General features: G+C 36.0%; 1 protein-coding gene and 1 long non-coding RNA gene across 2 annotated transcripts; one reads left to right on the forward strand and one right to left on the reverse strand.

Moving 5' to 3' along the window:
* Nucleotides 1-249: 249 nt before the first annotated feature.
* Nucleotides 250-18,778, forward strand: LOC127078773 (uncharacterized). The gene is made up of 21 exons (XM_051019207.1): nt 250-718; nt 815-950; nt 1,198-1,505; nt 2,577-2,658; nt 2,741-3,062; nt 3,893-3,951; nt 4,089-4,178; nt 4,574-4,665; nt 4,764-4,862; nt 4,951-5,028; nt 5,601-5,685; nt 5,804-5,862; nt 6,011-6,080; nt 6,563-6,654; nt 7,322-7,384; nt 7,549-7,615; nt 7,949-8,221; nt 8,340-8,462; nt 8,687-8,839; nt 8,940-10,750; nt 18,041-18,778. Exons 1-20 carry the CDS (start codon nt 327-329, stop codon nt 9,024-9,026), a joined length of 2,730 nt encoding a protein of 909 aa, XP_050875164.1. The 5' UTR covers nt 250-326; the 3' UTR covers nt 9,027-10,750; nt 18,041-18,778.
* On the reverse strand, nt 10,086-11,610 carry LOC127078774 (uncharacterized). The gene is made up of 2 exons (XR_007787873.1): nt 10,803-11,610; nt 10,086-10,639 (listed from the first exon to the last, which is right to left on the reverse strand). It is a non-coding gene; the product is annotated as an uncharacterized LOC127078774 (long non-coding RNA).
* Nucleotides 18,779-19,137: the final 359 nt, after the last annotated feature.

Here is a 19,137-nt window from a genome sequence, read left to right on the forward strand (position 1 = left end):
CAATCACATTTTAACATTATTATAATTTTTTAAATTAAATTTAAAATCTGCATATTCAACAAAAATTCATGAATACCAAAATTTTTAAGTTTTTTAGTTCAAAAATAATCAAAACGCTGTTCATTTTTTTAAACCGTCAGTTTAAACCGGTCCAGCCCGGTTTCATTGGAAAGGAACTTTAAAACCGGCAAGTAATTCTGTTTTTTTTTGGGCAAGTGTATGTTTTTCTTTTTATATACGTGGAAAAACTGAAAAAACCCTATGAAACAAACATAAAATAAAAAACTTTAAACCCTGACGAACAGAACTGAGCTCGGTTTGAAGACATGTCTAACATGGAAGCTGATGTTGCCGAAATCCGCGGCTACGAGCTCCGCCTCATCCGCTGCACACTCTCTCCTTCTCCGGCGACACCATTGAATCCCGTATCTCAAAACGAATTCACAGATGACCTCGTCAACAAGCTCCTGGACTCAATCGAGTCTGGCAATTATGCTGAAGCACTCACCTCCCAATCCTGCAGACTTATCTTTCAACTCAGCTCCAACTTTCCGCCACCGATTTCCGCCGACACTTTCTACTCCGAGTTGGTCGACCGCGCCGAGTCTTTTATAACTGATGTCTCAGTTAGCCCCGTCGAACAGGCTCGAAGATCCACCCTCGTGTTGTGTATTGCCGTTGCTGCGTTTCTAGGGTTCACTCAATGTAATTTCACAGGGTAATGTTCTTTTTCATCATAAAACAAACCCTTACTATTCATGTTTATATTTACTACTTTGGTTTATGAAGCAGTAGTTTGTAATTGTAATTGCAGGCCATTGAAGGAGAAAGTGCTACCGAGATTCCCTCTGCCTCTGGTTGAATTTGAATGTGCAGAATGGGACATTTGGGCGCGTAATTATCTTATGTCTGATGGTTCTGATTTGCTTGGGAAGTTCTCCAATCTTCAGGTACTCCATTCATATAAGCACAAGGCATTGCATTTTTATTTAACAATTCATCATAGACATTTCTGATACTATTTGACAGAGTTAATGGAAACAATATATGAAATGTCCATGTGTTGTTTTAGTTTGACTTTATTATTGTTTTTTCATATTTTAATTATGTTGTTTATCTAAATAAGTTTATTATGAATTATCAACTTATATTCTATTCAACTAAAGCAACTAATTAGTTTTATTTTTTTCTTTCTAGTATATTGTTTTTGCTAAGATGTTGCTCATGAGGATGAAAGATTTATCAGTTGATATTAGAAGCCTTACTTGGTGGCTTGGAAGGGTTTTGCTTCTTGAACAAAGAATTTTGGATGAACGGTCTTCTACCCTTTTTGATCTCTTGCATGCTTATATGGGTGAAGCCTTACAACAATTTGGCACTTCAGAACAAGTTCAGAGCTATTGGAAAGTTGGTTTGCTTGACGGAGAGAGCTTGGCAATTGTCTCCTTGCTTCATTTAGAGGCTGGAATTATGGAATATGTATATGGACGAGTTGATCCTTGTAGGTCAGTTCTCTTGGATTTTTTCTTTTTTCTTTTACTTTGACAGGTGTTATTTATTTTGTTTTCAATGTGAATGGAAGGTCTGCTTCAGTATGTGTTACTTATGAGTCTTGCCCTGTGAACCTGTATATACTTAATGCCTTTGTAAATGCAAGTAAAGTACTTAATGCGTGCTTCTGCCAACAAGCTACTATGAACAATGAACCATAAATTATGTCATAAATTGCACCATAATTAGTATCCTGTTCTGGATGAATTCTCGGACTATACTGGCGCTCTCTGTAAATGCAATGTATAAAAGCATCAAAAGTTAATATTTATTTTTTTGATTATTTGCAAAAAAAATTAGTGATGTCTTATCTTTAAAATTCTGAATTTTAAAATATTGTATCCTGTGTCATTACCTCTTGTAATGACTTTGTTATTCTTGCCTGGATATTAGCAATATACAGATGGCAATGTTTGCAGAGTAAAAAAATTGTGAGGTTATTTTTCTTGGTTCCCTTGTGTGTTCCAACTGCTTTATGTAGCCATGTTGGAAGTGAGTACTTTTCAGGATTTACTAATCTGTTACATAATTAAGTCAGAAGCCGGAATCGAAACCAACGAAATAATTCCCTTAGGAAAGAAATGAGAGTTGATTGAAAAAAAGTTGAGTTTTCCTTTCCATGGTTTTTGGGCTTGCATTACAAAAATTGTCATATCTTTTCCCTTTTACATTTACTTATATTAAGCGAAAAGTAGTTGTCAAATACAAGGTTAAGCACAACCTGTGTTTGTTAGTTTAATCATATGCATTTGCTTCTTACTTCTCACCAAGAGTACTAAGTATAAATGATGTCCCCAAACTGTATTTCCTTTCCAGTTGTGAGGATTCACCGAAGTGTACAATTACATATTGGAAGCATGATGGACTTGGATGTTTTAACATAACTATGCATATGATGATACTAGAAAAATAATTTTATAGTAAACGTTTCCTGTAGAATACCACTTGAATGTTGAAACTTGAAATGATGGGTAACTTTGATTTCCCACGGTGTTCTTTTATGATGAAGTACCTTACTGTAACAGGACACGTTTTGAGTCAGCTGAGATGGCAGCTGGGCTTCAGCTATCAGTGACTGGAGCACTTGGTTTCCGTACCATACATCAGGTAACTGTAAACTGCACTTTCGTCTGTCGGCATGTTTCATTCATGGCACTTACCTTTTTGTACGTCATTTTCTTTGACATAGGTTGAACCAAAGGCACAGATGGTACTTGTTGCATGCTCAAATTCGTCAAACAGCGAGGACAACCGCTCCTTAACAGGAACTGGCATCCAAGCATGTGATGGAAGCAATGGTGGAAATAATTTACGTCAGCATCAAGCATCTGAAGCATCTGACATACTTGTAATACCAAAGCTGTTAGAAAACACTGATGACTCTAAGTCTAGGTCACAAGGCATGGAAAATGGTGCTGCTGTCACTTCCAACTTGACAGCAACACAGCAGGCTGTAGTTCTAGCACATTGCCTTCTAATTGAGAAGAGTTCCCGACACGATGAATTGCAACGTAAGTTACCCTATTTTGTACATGCAGTTACAATATTATTTCTAGCATCTGTATACTTTCATATAGTTCCCTCTTTCAACCTACTAATTTGAAACTACGTCGGATATGGGGTTAAGTGTTGTTAAAGCTTAATTTTGATGTTCAGATAAGCTTGAAGTGAAAGAAAGATAGAAATCAAATCAAATCAAATGAAATAGAGATCTTGGTTTACCTTTACTCAACAACCGTTCTACTAGGTTACTGCTGTAGAAGTGCAATTGAATTTTCAATTAACGTTGCTAAATTTATACATATTACTTTGAAGTGATTATTTTATTAGCCACATCTTGAAAGTTTCAGTATGTTGATTGCCAAATCTGAAACTACATGGGTTAAATTAGAGTCAACTGCTGCAGTTAAATCAACTCTTCTGTTAAGCATGTGCATATGACGTCTTTAATTATTTGAGTCTGATTATCAGCTACATATGATGTCTAATTATTTTTTTTTTGTCTAAAGTAAAAATAAAATCAATTTCTATAATCTTGTTTTCTTTTCAAAGTGATCTGGGGTCTATTTAAAAATTCACTGTAGTTTGGAACTTGGCGGTCCATTACTATGTAATTTCTAGCTAAGCTTTCTCTTTCATAGAAGAACCAACATTATGGTTTATGGTTTCTATCGTTTATTGGTCTGCTTTTCTTTCTTTTTCCTCCTATTATTTTAGTTCTATTTACATGTCTAATTGAGTTCTAAAATCTAAAACTGCAAATTTTGCCGAAAAGAGGAGAAAACAAAATGGCCGTGTCTTTAGATGTTTACTTAATTGCTTTCTCATGACTTGGTTTCAGGATGGGATATGGCTCCTTACATTGAGGCAATTGATTCCCAGCAGTTCTCTTACTTCATTGTAAGTAGAAAAAATTTACCACTTATATTTGTCTTAAAATGTTTTTTTCCTCACACAATGGTGTCAACTTTGTCTGTGCTTAAGGTGTTTATCTTAATGCTCCACCTAATTATTCTAATGTTCTTTCCTTGCTATAGATACGATGCTTCTGCGATATCTTGCGTATTAGATGGGAGTCATTGCGTAGTCGAACGAAGGAGCGTGCATTACTGATGATGGATAACTTAGTATGTGTTTCATTTCGGTAACATGTTAGCTTTATATTTATAAAACTATATCATTTTTCTTGTAATTGATTTTGCTGTATCTCTACCCTGATGAACTACTTTGAAATTTTAGCGTGTCTATATTGATATAAAGTTTCTCATAGAAAAAGGTCCTAATCTATCAACTTTTATTATCCAATTTTTTGAGTGGTTTATACTGCCCAAAGGTCTAAGGATGCAGCAAGGTTGTATATGTTTTAACATTTAATTTAATATAAACATAATACATTGTAGTTTTTTTAATATAATCTTTGTACCTATAAATAGCACACTGGTTTCAATTTGGCTACTATGTGATTGTGAATTGTCTTGATTTGTTTACGGCACCTAATAAAAATACATACATATTTCTGCAGGTGAAGCATATATATGAATCTTCTCCAGAAATTGCAGAAAGAATTCCTTTTAGTTATGGTGTTTATATGGCTAGTATTCCTGCTTTGAGAAAGTATATACTTTTGCTCTGGATTCTGGACATGACCTCCCTCACCCCAAGTTTTTTGTTTTTTACCCATTAATTCTTGTTACTTTCTCTTTCAATTTCAGGGAATATGGTGAACTTTTGGTACGTTGTGGCTTGATAGGGGAGGCAATAAAGGAGTTTGATGATTTAGAATTATGGGACAATCTTATACACTGCTACAGGTATGATGTGGTGTGAAATCAATGAATCAATTTTCTCTCTCAATACTAAAGCCTTATTGCTTCATTTGATGTTTGATATGGAAATCAGTCTCTTGGAGAAGAAAGCATTAGCTGTTGATCTCATAAAGAAGCGTCTTTTAGAAAGGCCAAATGACCCCAGGTTATGGTACGTTACTCGGCTGTCTTGCTTTTGGTTTTCTTGATCAGGCTGTGATTGCACTTGAGCAATAGCTAATTAGCTACTAGGGTTATTTTTCTTAGAAGTTACACTGTAGTTGATACGCGCGCACACACACTCCAATCTCGAATTTAAGTGGGTTGTTGATAGTCCTGCGGGCATTTGGAAGAGTATTTTTAAAGCTTATGACACAAACACTTCAGCAATAAGCTGATGGAAATAAGTTATACTTACTGAATATTTTAAGCATTTATAATATAAGGTCTCATGTGAAAAACACTCAGCTTAAGCTGCTTATTCAAACACATTGGTGTTTTTAGGGCTAACAACTAACGAGCATGGGGGGAAGGAAGGACATCCAAATCTTTTAGCAACTACTTTTTCTATCGAGAAATACCATGTTACTTAAAGGATATTGATTATAGATGACCTGATATTTATATTAAATGTATATTTGTGGATCATTTTCATTAGCAATAAGATAAAATTGATTATGTTGCAAGTGATGTACAGATGACAGATTAGCTTACACTTTACTTCTCATGTGAATATTATTCTAGGTGCTCATTGGGTGACATATCCATTGATGATGCTTGCTATAAAAAAGCTCTGGAAGTTTCAAACAATAGGTCTGCTAGAGCTAAGGTGTGCCTATGCATATGCTTAATCTATTGTGCTTATATTCTTCATGTTTGCTTCTATCATATTGTAATATTCTTAAATTAGCATTTTATAATAGATTTTATTTTTCTCTGGTTCACAGCGCTCTCTGGCCCGCAGTGCATACAATAGAGGAGACTACGAGACGTCTAAAACTTTATGGTATGCTCTATTCTGAATCCTGAATGAGGCGGTTTACTTTTATTGTTGTTTTACTCATCATTATGTTTAAAACTTCTTTTGCTTTGATTGTAACATTGTTATTTGGTTGGGTTTGTTAACTACTGTAAATTTTGTTTGTTAATTTAAGGGAGTCTGCAATGTCAATGAACTCTATGTATCCAGATGGTTGGTTTGCATTTGGGGCTGCTGCATTGAAGGTAAATTGTGTGATGGTCCATAGACTTGCTTATCTTCTATTTTTTTTAAACCATGAAGATTTACAAAAAAATCCACAACTACTGTACAATTTATCTCTTGTGAGTGTCTGGATACCCATGAATACTCATTGAAGTAGTTATTACTGCTGTTGACACAATGATAGTATTTTAGTGTTAGGCCTACTGCTTACTTTGATGAATTGGATTGTAGTAGCTGCATGCATGTGTATGATCAGAAGATTTAGTGCAGATGGTTTATTTCCTTCCGGGAGTCACATCTGTGATTGTGCGTAGATTACCACCTATGAAGCTCTTTGCAGTCATCAATATAGATTTATATATATGTGTTGCATCATGTAATTGGTTTGTCAGGATGGGAATTACATATTCCCATGTTTTGACAGCTGTATTTGCTCCCTTTGTTTTCTATTTCTTACTTTTGTTTTCTCAACTACTTTTAACTAACCATGTAAGTTCAACAGGCACGGGATGTTGACAAGGCTCTAGATGCATTTACTCGTGCTGTTCAGCTCGATCCCGAAAATGGGGAAGCTTGGAATAACATAGCTTGCTTGTATGTAGTTCTTGCTTTCTTCTTATATTAAAAACATAGTCTGTGTTTAAACTATTTTAGTTTTTTTCTTTCTGCAAAGTCTCAGTTGTAATTCTTTAAAGAATAATGCTAGCAACAACTCTCTTAACAAACTTCCAACACATCATCTTTTATTGGTTAAAATTCATAGGGGACCAACATGACTTGGTGAGACCCCATGAATTTTAACCAATAAAAGAGTGTTTTGCTAGCACTGTTTTTTTAAAGTATCAATTTTTGGGCCTCAGATTTACTTCCCTTAAATTTCACCTAATTTACTTCCTGTTGGGTTCAAAGTCGAGATCTCAACTTGCAGTACAACAACAACAACCCAGCCTTATCCTATTAGGTGGGGTCGGCTACATGGATTTTTCATTATTGATTATCCGTAGGGAAACAAAAGTATCCTGTAGAAACAATAAGAACCCTTTTACCTTGGTATCACACAGTTGCGAGCTCGGCAATAAAATTGAATGTATTTCCCACCATAATGATTAATACTAATAAGAAATAAGCTTTGTTATTACTAAATAATAACAACAATGACAACAATAATGATGATGACAATGATAAGAGAAATCAGTTGTTATGGGTATTTAGATTTTTCCTTCTTACCTGTACTAATGTCATGGTTAACTTAACATTGCAGACATTTGATAAAGAAAAAGAGCAAGGAGGCCTTTATTGCATTTAAAGAAGCACTGAAGTTCAAGTTCAGTATTTATTTCTCTTATTAAACTTCCTGTTATGTCATATATATACACGTATATTTGCATACTAAAGTGTACACCTACTGTGATACACGTGTTTTAGTTCATAATCACTGTAAATTTAGCCATCTAGGGTACACACTAACACCATGATAATTGATAACAGACGAAACAGCTGGCAACTATGGGAGAATTACAGCCATGTTGCTGTTGACGTTGGTAATATCAGTCAGGTATGTGATTTTTTATTTTATATTGTTGGTCAAAACGAGTCTGAGATGTGATGGTATATTATGAACAATGGAGAGTATATTTTATGCTGTTTCATTGCATGTTCTATGCCTTGTATGGCATCATTTGTATGTCATCCCTGCCAGGGTATGTTTGAATTGATGGAGAGGGATAAATTTGAGTGCCTTGAAATGAAATATGATGATATTGACATGTTTTTTTTTTTTTTTTTAAATTAAACATGATATAAAATGTAGGGTTGGTGCATTAGAAACACTTTACTTGAAGCACTTGTTGATTCTCCATTGCTCATCTAGTTTGATAAATTATTTTAGGCACTGGAAGGCGCTCAGATGGTTTTGAACATGACTAAAAATAAAAGAATAGATACAGTTTTATTGGAACGAATCACAAATGAGGTGGAAAAGCGGCTTTCTACAAGTAATTTTGTACCTCCTGTGACAACTGATAATAAGGCTAACACAGATCAAATCTGTACGGTTGATTCTGGATCAGAACCTCAAGAGCAAGTATCTGGACTACATGTTGCAGGAAGTACGCGTGAAACTGAACAATTAATATCATTGCTTGGGAACGTTTTACAGCAGGTACACAATTCTATAAAGATTCTGTTTTTGTAGATTCATTCTACGTAATGAAGTAGTTAACGGGCAGTGGTGCATGCGAGTTAACGAGACCATATTTAATATTATTTCACTAATACAGATAGTTAAAAACGGGAGTGGATATGGACCTGATATCTGGGGCTTATATTCCAAATGGCACAGAATTAAGGGAGATCTCACGATGTGTTCTGAAGCCCTCTTAAAGCAAGTTCGATCACTCCAGGTATGTCCCATAGCTTGTGCACAATGAACTACCTACCATGAACATTAAGAACACTGCAATGTTTTTCTTTTGATTGTCTAAAGCAATTTTCTCCGCCTTTGTATTTTTTAATTAGAATAGAAGTATCTTTGATCTCTTGTTTTTTGACTTATATGCTAGGCCGTTCTCTGAAATTTCTCCTGCATTTGTTGTCTTAATTTAATCGTCTTATTGTATTCTTTCAGGGTTCCGATACATGGAATTACCGAGATCGCTTCCAAAAGTTTGCAAAAGCATCTTTGGAACTCTGCAAGGTGTACATGGAAATATCTGCATCGACTGGAAGTATGAAAGAATTGTTTACAGCTGAGATGCACTTGAAGAATATTTGCAGACAGGCAAAATATTTACTTAAGATTCTGATGTTTGAGGGTTGAAATACTTCTGGAAACCAAATTGTTGTATAAAGTTTTTCTAATTTATTACTCATTTTCTCAGGGTCAGAGCTTCTCCGACACAGAAGAATTCAAAAATATTCAGGCTTGTCTTGATGAAGTGAAAATTAAACTCCAATCCAATGCCTAGCTATAAATCTTGTTAAAAGGTAGCATTTTGGACTAGTTAGTGAGTTCAACCGAAGTTTTGACCTGAAGTTCGCACACCACATCTGATTCTCCTCCCTGTAACTTGTGGTGGTGTAAGGTTCAATCTGAAGTCATCATAGTGAATTCAATCCAAGTTTTGAGCTGAAGTTATATTAAGAATGGCTTTGTATCTCTTTGTATCTCTATTGTTTATGTATTCTTTAGTTAGTGCAACTTTTTTGCTAGAGCCATAGCAAAAAATTAGGCTGTATTTTAGTGATATGATTTTGGTCAACTCATTTAGAATTATTGTAAAATTTATAGAAATTTGTGTAACACTTTAAGTTATAGATATCTATCAGTTTAAATTAGTTTTACACTAACATCTGCTCCCACCATTTCTTTTAATTGACACATTTACACCAATGTGTTTCAATTTATTTGGTTTTTCAATGTTCAGTAACTTAATTACAGAGAGAGCCACTGAATTTACATAGCTGATATTTACCTCTTCTGTGTTCTGTCTACTCTCTCATCTCATAAAGGTTGTGTGTGGGCATTTGGCAATGACTCTTTGGAGCCTATGCTGGAAAAGGAACCACATTATGGAGGAAAACATCTTTCGCAATGACTTTTTCATCATAATTTATAATGTTTGTTAACTAAATTTAATGGAAGTTGAGTGATTTTATCACATATATATATTATTTTGAAGAAGTAAATTATATATTAGAGTTAAGTATGTGTCCTTACAAACATCTAAAATTTTGCTTTTAATCTCTAAAAATTTTCAGTAAGTTTTGATACCAAAAGTTTTGCTTCTCGAATTTTGATTCTCATTGTTAACTTTGTCAAACACAAGTTGTTACATCGACGTGACTTTCATATTATTTAATCGATATCACGCATAAAAAGTACTATAATTCAAAGAAAATACCTTCAACTTTTGTTTGTATTCCTTAGAGAAATGAGTACAATGTTCTGGACCCAAAAAAAAAACTCAAATGGTTGAAATATAATGTCTCAAATCCACTTCATTCGATCTAAGGTATATAACTAATTCAAGCAAAAGGCAAAATATATTAATTGATCTTTATTTTTCAATACACTCAATTTGAAGTGTTAATCTTGGATATCAACCACCAGTTCAGAATTCCTCCTCATCTACTTCAACTATTTCTGATTCTAGTACAGAACAATGACGCAGTCTGTCGGAATCGACTTCCGATTTCCGTGAATTTCCATCATCAAATCAATCTCAGTCTGAAATCAGATTGGTACCAACAATAGAAAATGTATATGCGATAACTCTGATAGCTATGCCGAAGGTCCTGGATTCGTCTCCCAGATCAATCGTTCACCAGATATGACTAATCAACATTTTGCACAATACCGCATCATCCATCACATGTCATTCTCCAGGATGCTTCCTGCTCACGATGGATACTGGAGTTCTAGATCGTGAAAAGGTCAATGGGATTCTAAACTTCGATCTGCATTTGGTCATTGCAATCACTATCGTTGATCGAAACCTAAAAGGATTTTTCATACGAAAGTTCGTGCAACATCCTCTATGCAGACACATTGGAATTGTTACGCATCCAGCAAGCAGATCTGAATCCGTATAACAGAGGATATTTGTTAGCTTTCAACGATTCAATATCTCATCCTCAAGGAACTAAAGATATAACAATAGCTATTGGAGAATAAATACACGAGAGGAAGGTAATACTAAATTTCCTAATAGTTTCATGTAAGAGTATATTCATAGGCATACTAGGGAGATCCTTCATGGTGATACTAGATGCAGTGGCATCCGCGGTCCACCTGAAGGTCACTTATTACGATGCAGAAGGGATGTCGGCCACAGTCAGCACCAACGTAGACGAGGTGAAGCGAATCAAATAAGTCATCCATAAAAACATCCTGACATCAGCCACGACCTCAAAAGGAGAAACTGAAGGAGATCTAGTGATTCCATATGCATCCGACCTAGACACTCATGAAGATGAGGTTAGGCTGGTGCTAGATGGTGAGTTCGAGGCCGTCCAGCTCAGGGACAATCCCGCCAAGCTAGTAAAAATAGGTGTCGAGCTTCGTTTGGAGGTAAAAGCCGCCCTGATTGAGTGCCTTCAGGATGACACCTACCTTTTTTGATATAACCCCACATTAGATGCCCAACATTGAACATTGATCCTAGTGTAGCGTGCCATCAGTTAAATGTAGCATCCGACGCTCGTCATGTTTCTCAGCGGTGGAGGAAGCAGATCCCCGGAGAAGGCTAAGGCCATTACTAGCACAGTTAAAGGCCTGTTGGATGCCAAGTTCATTTTTGAATCCAAGTATACAAAGTGGTTGTCCAATGTTGTGTTAGTGAGGAAATCCCCAGGAAAGTGGAGGATGTGCATTGATTATACCAACCTTAATAAAACATGCCCAAAGGATTATTATCCGCTCCTGAACATCGAAAAGCTCGCAAATAATTTAGTCGGATATCAATTGCTCTCATTCATGGATGACTATTCGGGGTATAATCAGATACCGATGTTCGAATTCGACCAGATAAAGACAACCTTCATGACCGAGCATGCCAATTATCAATACAACGTCATGTGAGGGCAAATATGCCTAGTCCTTATTTTAATGATGTCAAACCTTTCTAATCGTCCATAACGTGTACTATGGACAATATCATCATATCATAGAATGCATTCATCCTCTAACATGTTCAAAATATAGGTCCAACATGTCAAGGCATATAGGAGTATATCATAGATGTGAATCATGCACTTGATCATAGTAAATATCCTAGGTTCATAAGAAATCGGTTTAAATTGGTCAAAATACAACTCAAAACTCATTTTTGGGAGTTTAAGACTTGTGAGTCGACTCATGACTCGAAGCTCAACTCTCGGGTATGAACAAGTCGAGTCACAGGTCGACTCAATGACTCGGAGCGTAACTCTCGGGTCTGAATAGGTCGAGTCATAGGTCGACTCAATGACTCAGAGCGTAACTCTCGGGTCTGAACAGGTCGTGCCACAGGCCGACTAAATCCTGGGAAAACTGAATGAGTCGACTCATCCACATGTTGCATCGACTCACCTCCTATTCTCATTTGAACCATATAATCACGGGTCCGAACATGTCGAGTCATAGGTCGACTCAACCCTGGAAAAACTCTGTTTGAGTCGACTCATCCCTTGTTTGAGTCGACTCATCGCCTATTTTACTTGAATAATTTTGCCTTGGGTCCATACAGGTCGAGTGGCCGCTGCTTAGACTTAATTTTCTACTGTGTAATTTTGCAAAATAATTATGTTATGTCTGGTAGTTGTGAAGGAGAACGACGATCCAAAACGCAGCGAAAATTAAAATTTTCTCCTTTAGTAATCCTTACGAATGGGCATGATCAGTGATAGAATATTTATCTCTTGTGACGATTGAAACCTTTGATGCAGATCTTTGGAGCGATCACGAATGTTGAACGATGACAACACCTCTACTCAGTCCACACGAACAGATTCCTTCAATCTTAGTGCTAGTTGCTATGAATGAAGGCTTTGAGTGAGAGAGAGAGAGAAAAAGAAAACGAAAATAATGCAACCGCAATGAATGCTTCTGCACAAGGGTTCTATTTATAGAACCACTTGTGTGGGCTTCAAGCTAAAAAGCTCACTTAAGTGTATGTGGCCCATATCTTATAATATGCCCAAAATCACTTAAGCGCATGGTACCTTACCATATTTCGTATTCTACTTAAGTAGACCGTACCTTACGATGTTCTACAATTCACTTAAGTGCATCGTACCTTACGGTGTTCCTTAGTTACTCTATCTCTCATCAATCCGTCCTTTGTGTGTGACCCTGTAGGTTTTCGTGGCATTAGCAATTATATTAAATCACGTATTTAACATAATAAACAGTGAGCGGTATCTAGAAACACATCACTGCTACCCAAGACACGAAAATGTCATGTGATCTGACAAATCCTTCTGTGATAATACTTATGCGTATAATTACCATTTTGCCCTTATGTCTATATTGAACACAAGGCATAGACCGTGTCATCCTTGTCCAGTTCAGCATTGGGCCCATAGACATTTATCCTGTTATGCAGGATGGGCAAATTTCATCTAGGTCACTCATGTCCCTCAACATGCTTTGTGGAGTACCCATCAACTGTCTTTATGGTTATTCAGTTACGGACAACGTTTGATCAGCAATAAAGCACTCGACTTTACATCTAGGGTCCATAGTGGTTTCAGGTCGAAGGGTGGTATGCACCATTATCACCATGAGAATAACTTATGACACTTTGCATAACTTTCTATATAGTATTCTCATAGCGGGTCAATCCAGTATAAATATTACTCTTAATATTCATACATATGTTTAAGACTTGATAACTCCTTATCCATGATCCATGAGATGTGATCATCAGTCTATATACATAATAGTCTCTATGCTTTAATGTTATCCCACTTCACAATAAAGCTCGACTACGGATACTTTAAGAATAATGTCCTTATGTTTAATGTGATCTCAATATCAAGTCACACTTGATACATTAAACGGACTAGCTATCCTAGGGACTTTATTAAACAAACATAATAAAGAAAAAGCCTTTTATTATTAATAAATAATTCGATACAAGTACCAAAAGTATTGGCCTCTAGGGCTTACACCAACAAGTTGGTCCATGCATCATATAAATATTCTAGAGTGTCTTCTTCAACAAGAAAACAAGAAAAGAGAAAGATATACACCAAAGTGCTCGTCATCTTCATTCTTCATTGCATTTCTCAATAATCACACATAATAATTTTTGTTGAGCATTGTGCATTGCTGTTGTGATAACGTCCAAATAAGATTGGATTATCTTAGTTTGGGTTGAGGCTTTGTGTGGGTTTTTCTTGAATAAAACCATTAGGGTTTTGTCCTCCAAGAATTGGGGGGTTTTGCACTAACCTTTGCTTCGCAGATTCAACCGAGTGAAAATTTTGAAGAACGGTGGGTTTGGTCAAGCAAGTAACGATAACCGGAGGATTATGAAGAAAGCTTAGGATTAAAGCGACTTGCGTTCGAAAGCAGCCGAGCTGAAGTTTTGGGGAACATGGCGTTCTTGCAATAAGGTAGCGGTAGCCGAAGGTTTGTTCGAAGCGCTTGAAGGATTTGGTTCAACTCGAATCAAGGGGAGAGAATAGAATATGATCTACAACAACTCTAGGGGTTGATTGATGGTGATAATTTATTCTCTTGTATTGACTTTGCAACGTGTTAATAAAAACATCTCAATTCTAGATTTAGAATTAAGGGCAGACATACCCTAAGAGAGGATGATAGGGGAACTGCCTCAACAAATCCGGTCATGTTCTCTCTATCTCTTAACTCTTTAAATTCTACATTAATTATGATTTGTATGAAATTAATAGTAAAATCAATATCGCTTGATTGTTGTGCATAGTAACTGTTCGATAAATTGGTGCAATCACTTTGATTGCAGCTGAGTAAAATTCTGCACATCTAATTTGAGTGAAATTGTAACTTGGTGTGGAGTGCACACCAAGTGTTCGATGAAATTAATCTCACACAAATTTAGTAACATTTTACTTGATATTTTATTGCGTTTAAGCATTATTAGAGGTAACGATATCAAGGATTATAGTGATTAATCGATTGATTTAGATAATGGTTAATTATCTCTATCTCAGTTATTCCATTCGGTTTCACGCATATCTGATCTTTTCATTAACGGACCGTTTAGACGATTAAAATCTAGGGTGCTTCCGCAACCGTTGAAAACATTTTTAAAAAGCCCTAAATTTCAAAAACTGATCTATTCAACCCCCCTTCTAGATCGGTACTATCGTCTAACAAGTGGTATCACGAGCGTCGATTCATCTAGTGCTTCACATATAACTTTTTAAAAAATGAGTAACGATCCTAAAGGGGCGTACAATAGGGCACCTATTTTTACCGGTGAAAACTATAGTTATTGGAAAGATTGTATGTGTATCCATATCAACTCTATTGATATGAAAGTATGGAAAGTCATCCAAGATGGTCCTATGGAAATAAGCATGACCAATGCGGATGGTTTTGTTATACCTAATGGAATGAAGAAGATGAGAAAAAGTACAACTATGATTGGAAAGCCAGAAACATACTCGTCGCCGTCTTAGGTGTTGATGAGTATTATAAGGTTTCCCCGTGTACTAGTGCTAAAGCTATGTAGGACTCATTGCAAATTACCCATGAGGGAACCAATGATGTCAAACTAGCTAGAATCAACATCTTAACTTAAGAATTTGACCTTTTTTATATGGAGGATGGTGAAACCATTGCCGATATGCAAAAGCGATTTTCTCATCTAATCAATCGGTTAAATGCTCTTGGTAGAACTACCCCTAATGATGTTGCTACTAATAAAATCTTAAGATGTCTTAACATGAATTGGCTACCAAAGGTCACCGCGATTAAGGAAGCCAATGATCTAAGAACATTGGACATGGCAACATTGTTTGGCAAGCTTCAAGAGCATGAGCAAGAGCTCATGAACCTGGAGAAACATGAGAAGATTCAAAAGAAGTAAAAAAGGAGAAAGCTAAAGACACCGAAAGGAAGTCTATCACTTTAAGGACTTCAAGATATAAGTCATCCACCAATGATGCGTGTGAGAGTGACTCAAGTGATGACGATAAAGATTCGAATGAAGACATGGGGTTATTCGTAAGGAGGTATAATTGATACCTTAGAAAGAATGAAGTCCAACATTCGGATAAAAATCTTATCAACTATAAAAGACAATCAAAATTCCCAAATCAAGAGGAAGGTAAGACAACTAAGTCAAAAGGATCATGCTTTAATTGCGGAAAGACCGGCCGTTATAAGCCGGACTGTCCCTTGTTGAAGAAAGACAAAGGAAAAGACAAACGTCACAACAAATCTAGCAAAGTTAGAAGAGCATACATTGCATGGGAGAGTGATAGTGAGTCCTCAAGCGATGATAACTCAAGGGATGAAGAAGAAAATGCCAATCTTTATCTTACAGCTCATCGAAAGAAGAAAAAGAATGTAAGTCATTATAAATATGATCATGTTGATAAAATGTCTTATTGTGATTTGCAAAATGCCTTTAGTACTCTACACAATGAGGCCAAGGAAGCTTTCAAACGCCTAGCCTCAAATAAGATTTTTTTTTGTTATTTAGAAAATAAGATTTCGGATTCCAAAAAGGAATTAGAAACTCTTTATGATAGAGGTTGCTAAAGGCAAAACTGAAGATGATGAGGGATTTTGGTTTAGATGGTCTGGATGTGAAACTTGTCACATTTGGCAAAGAGAGGTTAGAACTCTTCAAGCTAAATTAGACAAGGCTTTACAACCTAAAGTTGCCTTTGCTATTGATCAATCACATTTTAGAAGTAACATGAATAATCCTTATCAAAAATACACTTATGTGGTAAAGGATCAAGTTAGCAAAAGTAACTCTCATCCGAACTTAAATTGTCTATATTGTTGCAAAAAGGGACATACTATTGCTAAATGTCGATTTAGGAGATTTTCAGTTCCTAAAGGCATTTTTCAATCGTTACCCAAATGCAACCAAAGTTTCACTCACACACTAGGACCCAATGAAAATTGGGTACCTCCTTCCCTTGTTTAAATTTGTAGGTGGAATGTCTTGAGGATACGAAGAGAACATGGGTTCTCGATAGTGGATGCTCAAGACATATGACGGGTGACACTTTCTTGTTCTTTGACTTTGTGGCTAAGAAGAAAGGGTTTGTAACCTATGGTGATAATAATAAGGGAGCTATACTCGGAAAAGGTAATGTAGGTAATCCCTCCTCTACTACTATCTCAGACGTCCTTTTAGTTAAAGGCCTTAAGCACAATCTCATTAGTATTAGCCAATTATGTGACAAAGGATATAAAGTATCGTTTTCAAAAGATTGTTGCATGATTGAACATAATGATAACAAGAATGATGTGCTTAAGGGATGGAGGGAAAATAATGTATACTTGCTTAACTTGAATGAAGTATCTTTGACAAGCGCTAAATGTCTCGTCTCCACGAGTGAAGACTCGTGGCTTTGGCATAGGCGATTAGCGCATGTCAACTTTGACTTGCTAAATAAAGTTGTCGCAAAAGATCTAGTAGTTGGTCTTTCTAAAATCAAAATTTCAAAAGATCACTTATGTGATGCGTGCCAAATGGGAAAGCAAACGAGGATCTCGTTTAAATCTAAAAATATTGTTTCCACAACGAGACCCCTTGAACTTTTCCATATGGACCTTTTTGGGCCATCTAGAATTAAAAGTCTAGGTGGAAACTACTATGGTTTTGTTATAGTAGATGACTACTCTAGATTTTGCTGGACTATCTTCTTAGCAAGTAAAAATGACATTTTTTTCTGCTTTTGAAAAGTTTGCCAAGGTGTCTCAAAACAAATTGAACACTAGCATAGTTACTATTCGAAGTGATCACGGAGGTGAATGTAAAAACCACCTCTTTGAGGAATTTTGTGAAACAAACGACATTGATCATAATTTTTCTACTCCAAGAACTCCACAACAAAAGGGAGTTGTGGAACGTAAAAACCGAATTTTAGAAGAGCTTGGAAGGACTATGATCAATGAAAACAGCCTTCCTAAATATTTTTGGGCCGATTCATAAATACGACTTGTTATGTATTGAATAGGATACTCATTCGTACTATTCTAAACAAAACCCCTTATGAATTGCTAAAGGGAAGGAAGCCTAATGTTTCACATCTTCATATCTCCGGATGTAAATGCTTTGTATTAAACAATGGTAAAGAAAACCTTGGTAAATTTGACTCAAAAGTTGATGAAGGTATCTTTCTAGGATACTCTCAATCTAGTAAAGTGATAACATGAAATTATATCATATTTTAGGACTTAATTCAATTAAATTATATTATTATTTATTTCAGTTCACTTCATTTTATTAGATATTACGCGGTATTTTCTTCCTATTTGTCTCAGGTGGTTTATTTTGAAGCACAAGTAAAAATGGAAGAAAAGGAGGTGCAAAAAGGAGAGAAAATGAACCAAATGTCAAAGCCCAGCCCAAAGCACAAAACGCAGGTGCCGTGCATGTGACGGACGTCACAGAGGGCGTGACGAGCGTCACGCCTTGCACCCTCCTGTGACGGACGTCACACATGGTGTGACGAACGTCACACCATTCCCCTACATTTTTGGCGCAAGGAACGCCTCAGAGACGTTGAGCGTTGAAGGAGTGTTGAGCCCTATATCCACGCCATGCTTTTATGCACGTTGAAGATCTTTTTGGCAGCGGAAGCGGTTACTCAAGCATATATAAATAGCCACTTGCAAAACCAAAAAGGGGGTCCGAAGCTTTTCCACATTTTTTCCTTTGCCGTTTTCGCTTTTGCACATTTTCTTTTCCAGCAACTTAAGTAGTATTGTTTCTTTATTATTTTTACGAGTTCTACACTATCTCCCTTGCAATTTCTATTTTCCTTTTTCCTTTTTAGCATTTAGTTAATTCTTTTCGCACAATAGTTTCTACACCGGAAACTATTGTGCACCTTTTTACCGGATCTAACCTTACGTTAGAATCTAGCTTTATTTCCTTCGTTTTAATTTGTTGTTTAATTGAAGAATCCAAGAACAAATCCTACCGGCTTGTGGTGGAGTGTTCAAGACTATTGTTTAACTCATTCAGGTTCTTTAATTATTATTTAATGCTTTGTTTTATTAGTTATTTATATTATCTGCCTGGGATGAGTCTGTTTATGCATGATAAGTATTTTAGTTTGTTTAGCATGTCTGGCTAATTCGCTTAGATATCGGTATGTAAAGTAAGCGGAATAAGGAATCAAGACTAAGTCGGTTAAATTAAGTTTAAAATTAAAATCACTCTTTTTACGGTCTCAATTTACAGGTTTAATAACAAAGGTTTTTACGAAAGTAAAAGACATAAAGAAGTTAAAATCAATAGAGCGAGAGTTTGAGGTTTTAACTGGACAGTGTAAATTAGACATTAATTCTAGATCAGGGCGAGAGCAAGTTTTAGAGTTAATTAAATTCCGATCTTTTCCAAAAAGTATTTTTAA

Source organism: Lathyrus oleraceus, chromosome 5 (assembly GCF_024323335.1).
Source record: "Lathyrus oleraceus cultivar Zhongwan6 chromosome 5, CAAS_Psat_ZW6_1.0, whole genome shotgun sequence".
In the NCBI taxonomy this organism is placed as follows: Eukaryota; Viridiplantae; Streptophyta; class Magnoliopsida; order Fabales; family Fabaceae; genus Lathyrus; species Lathyrus oleraceus.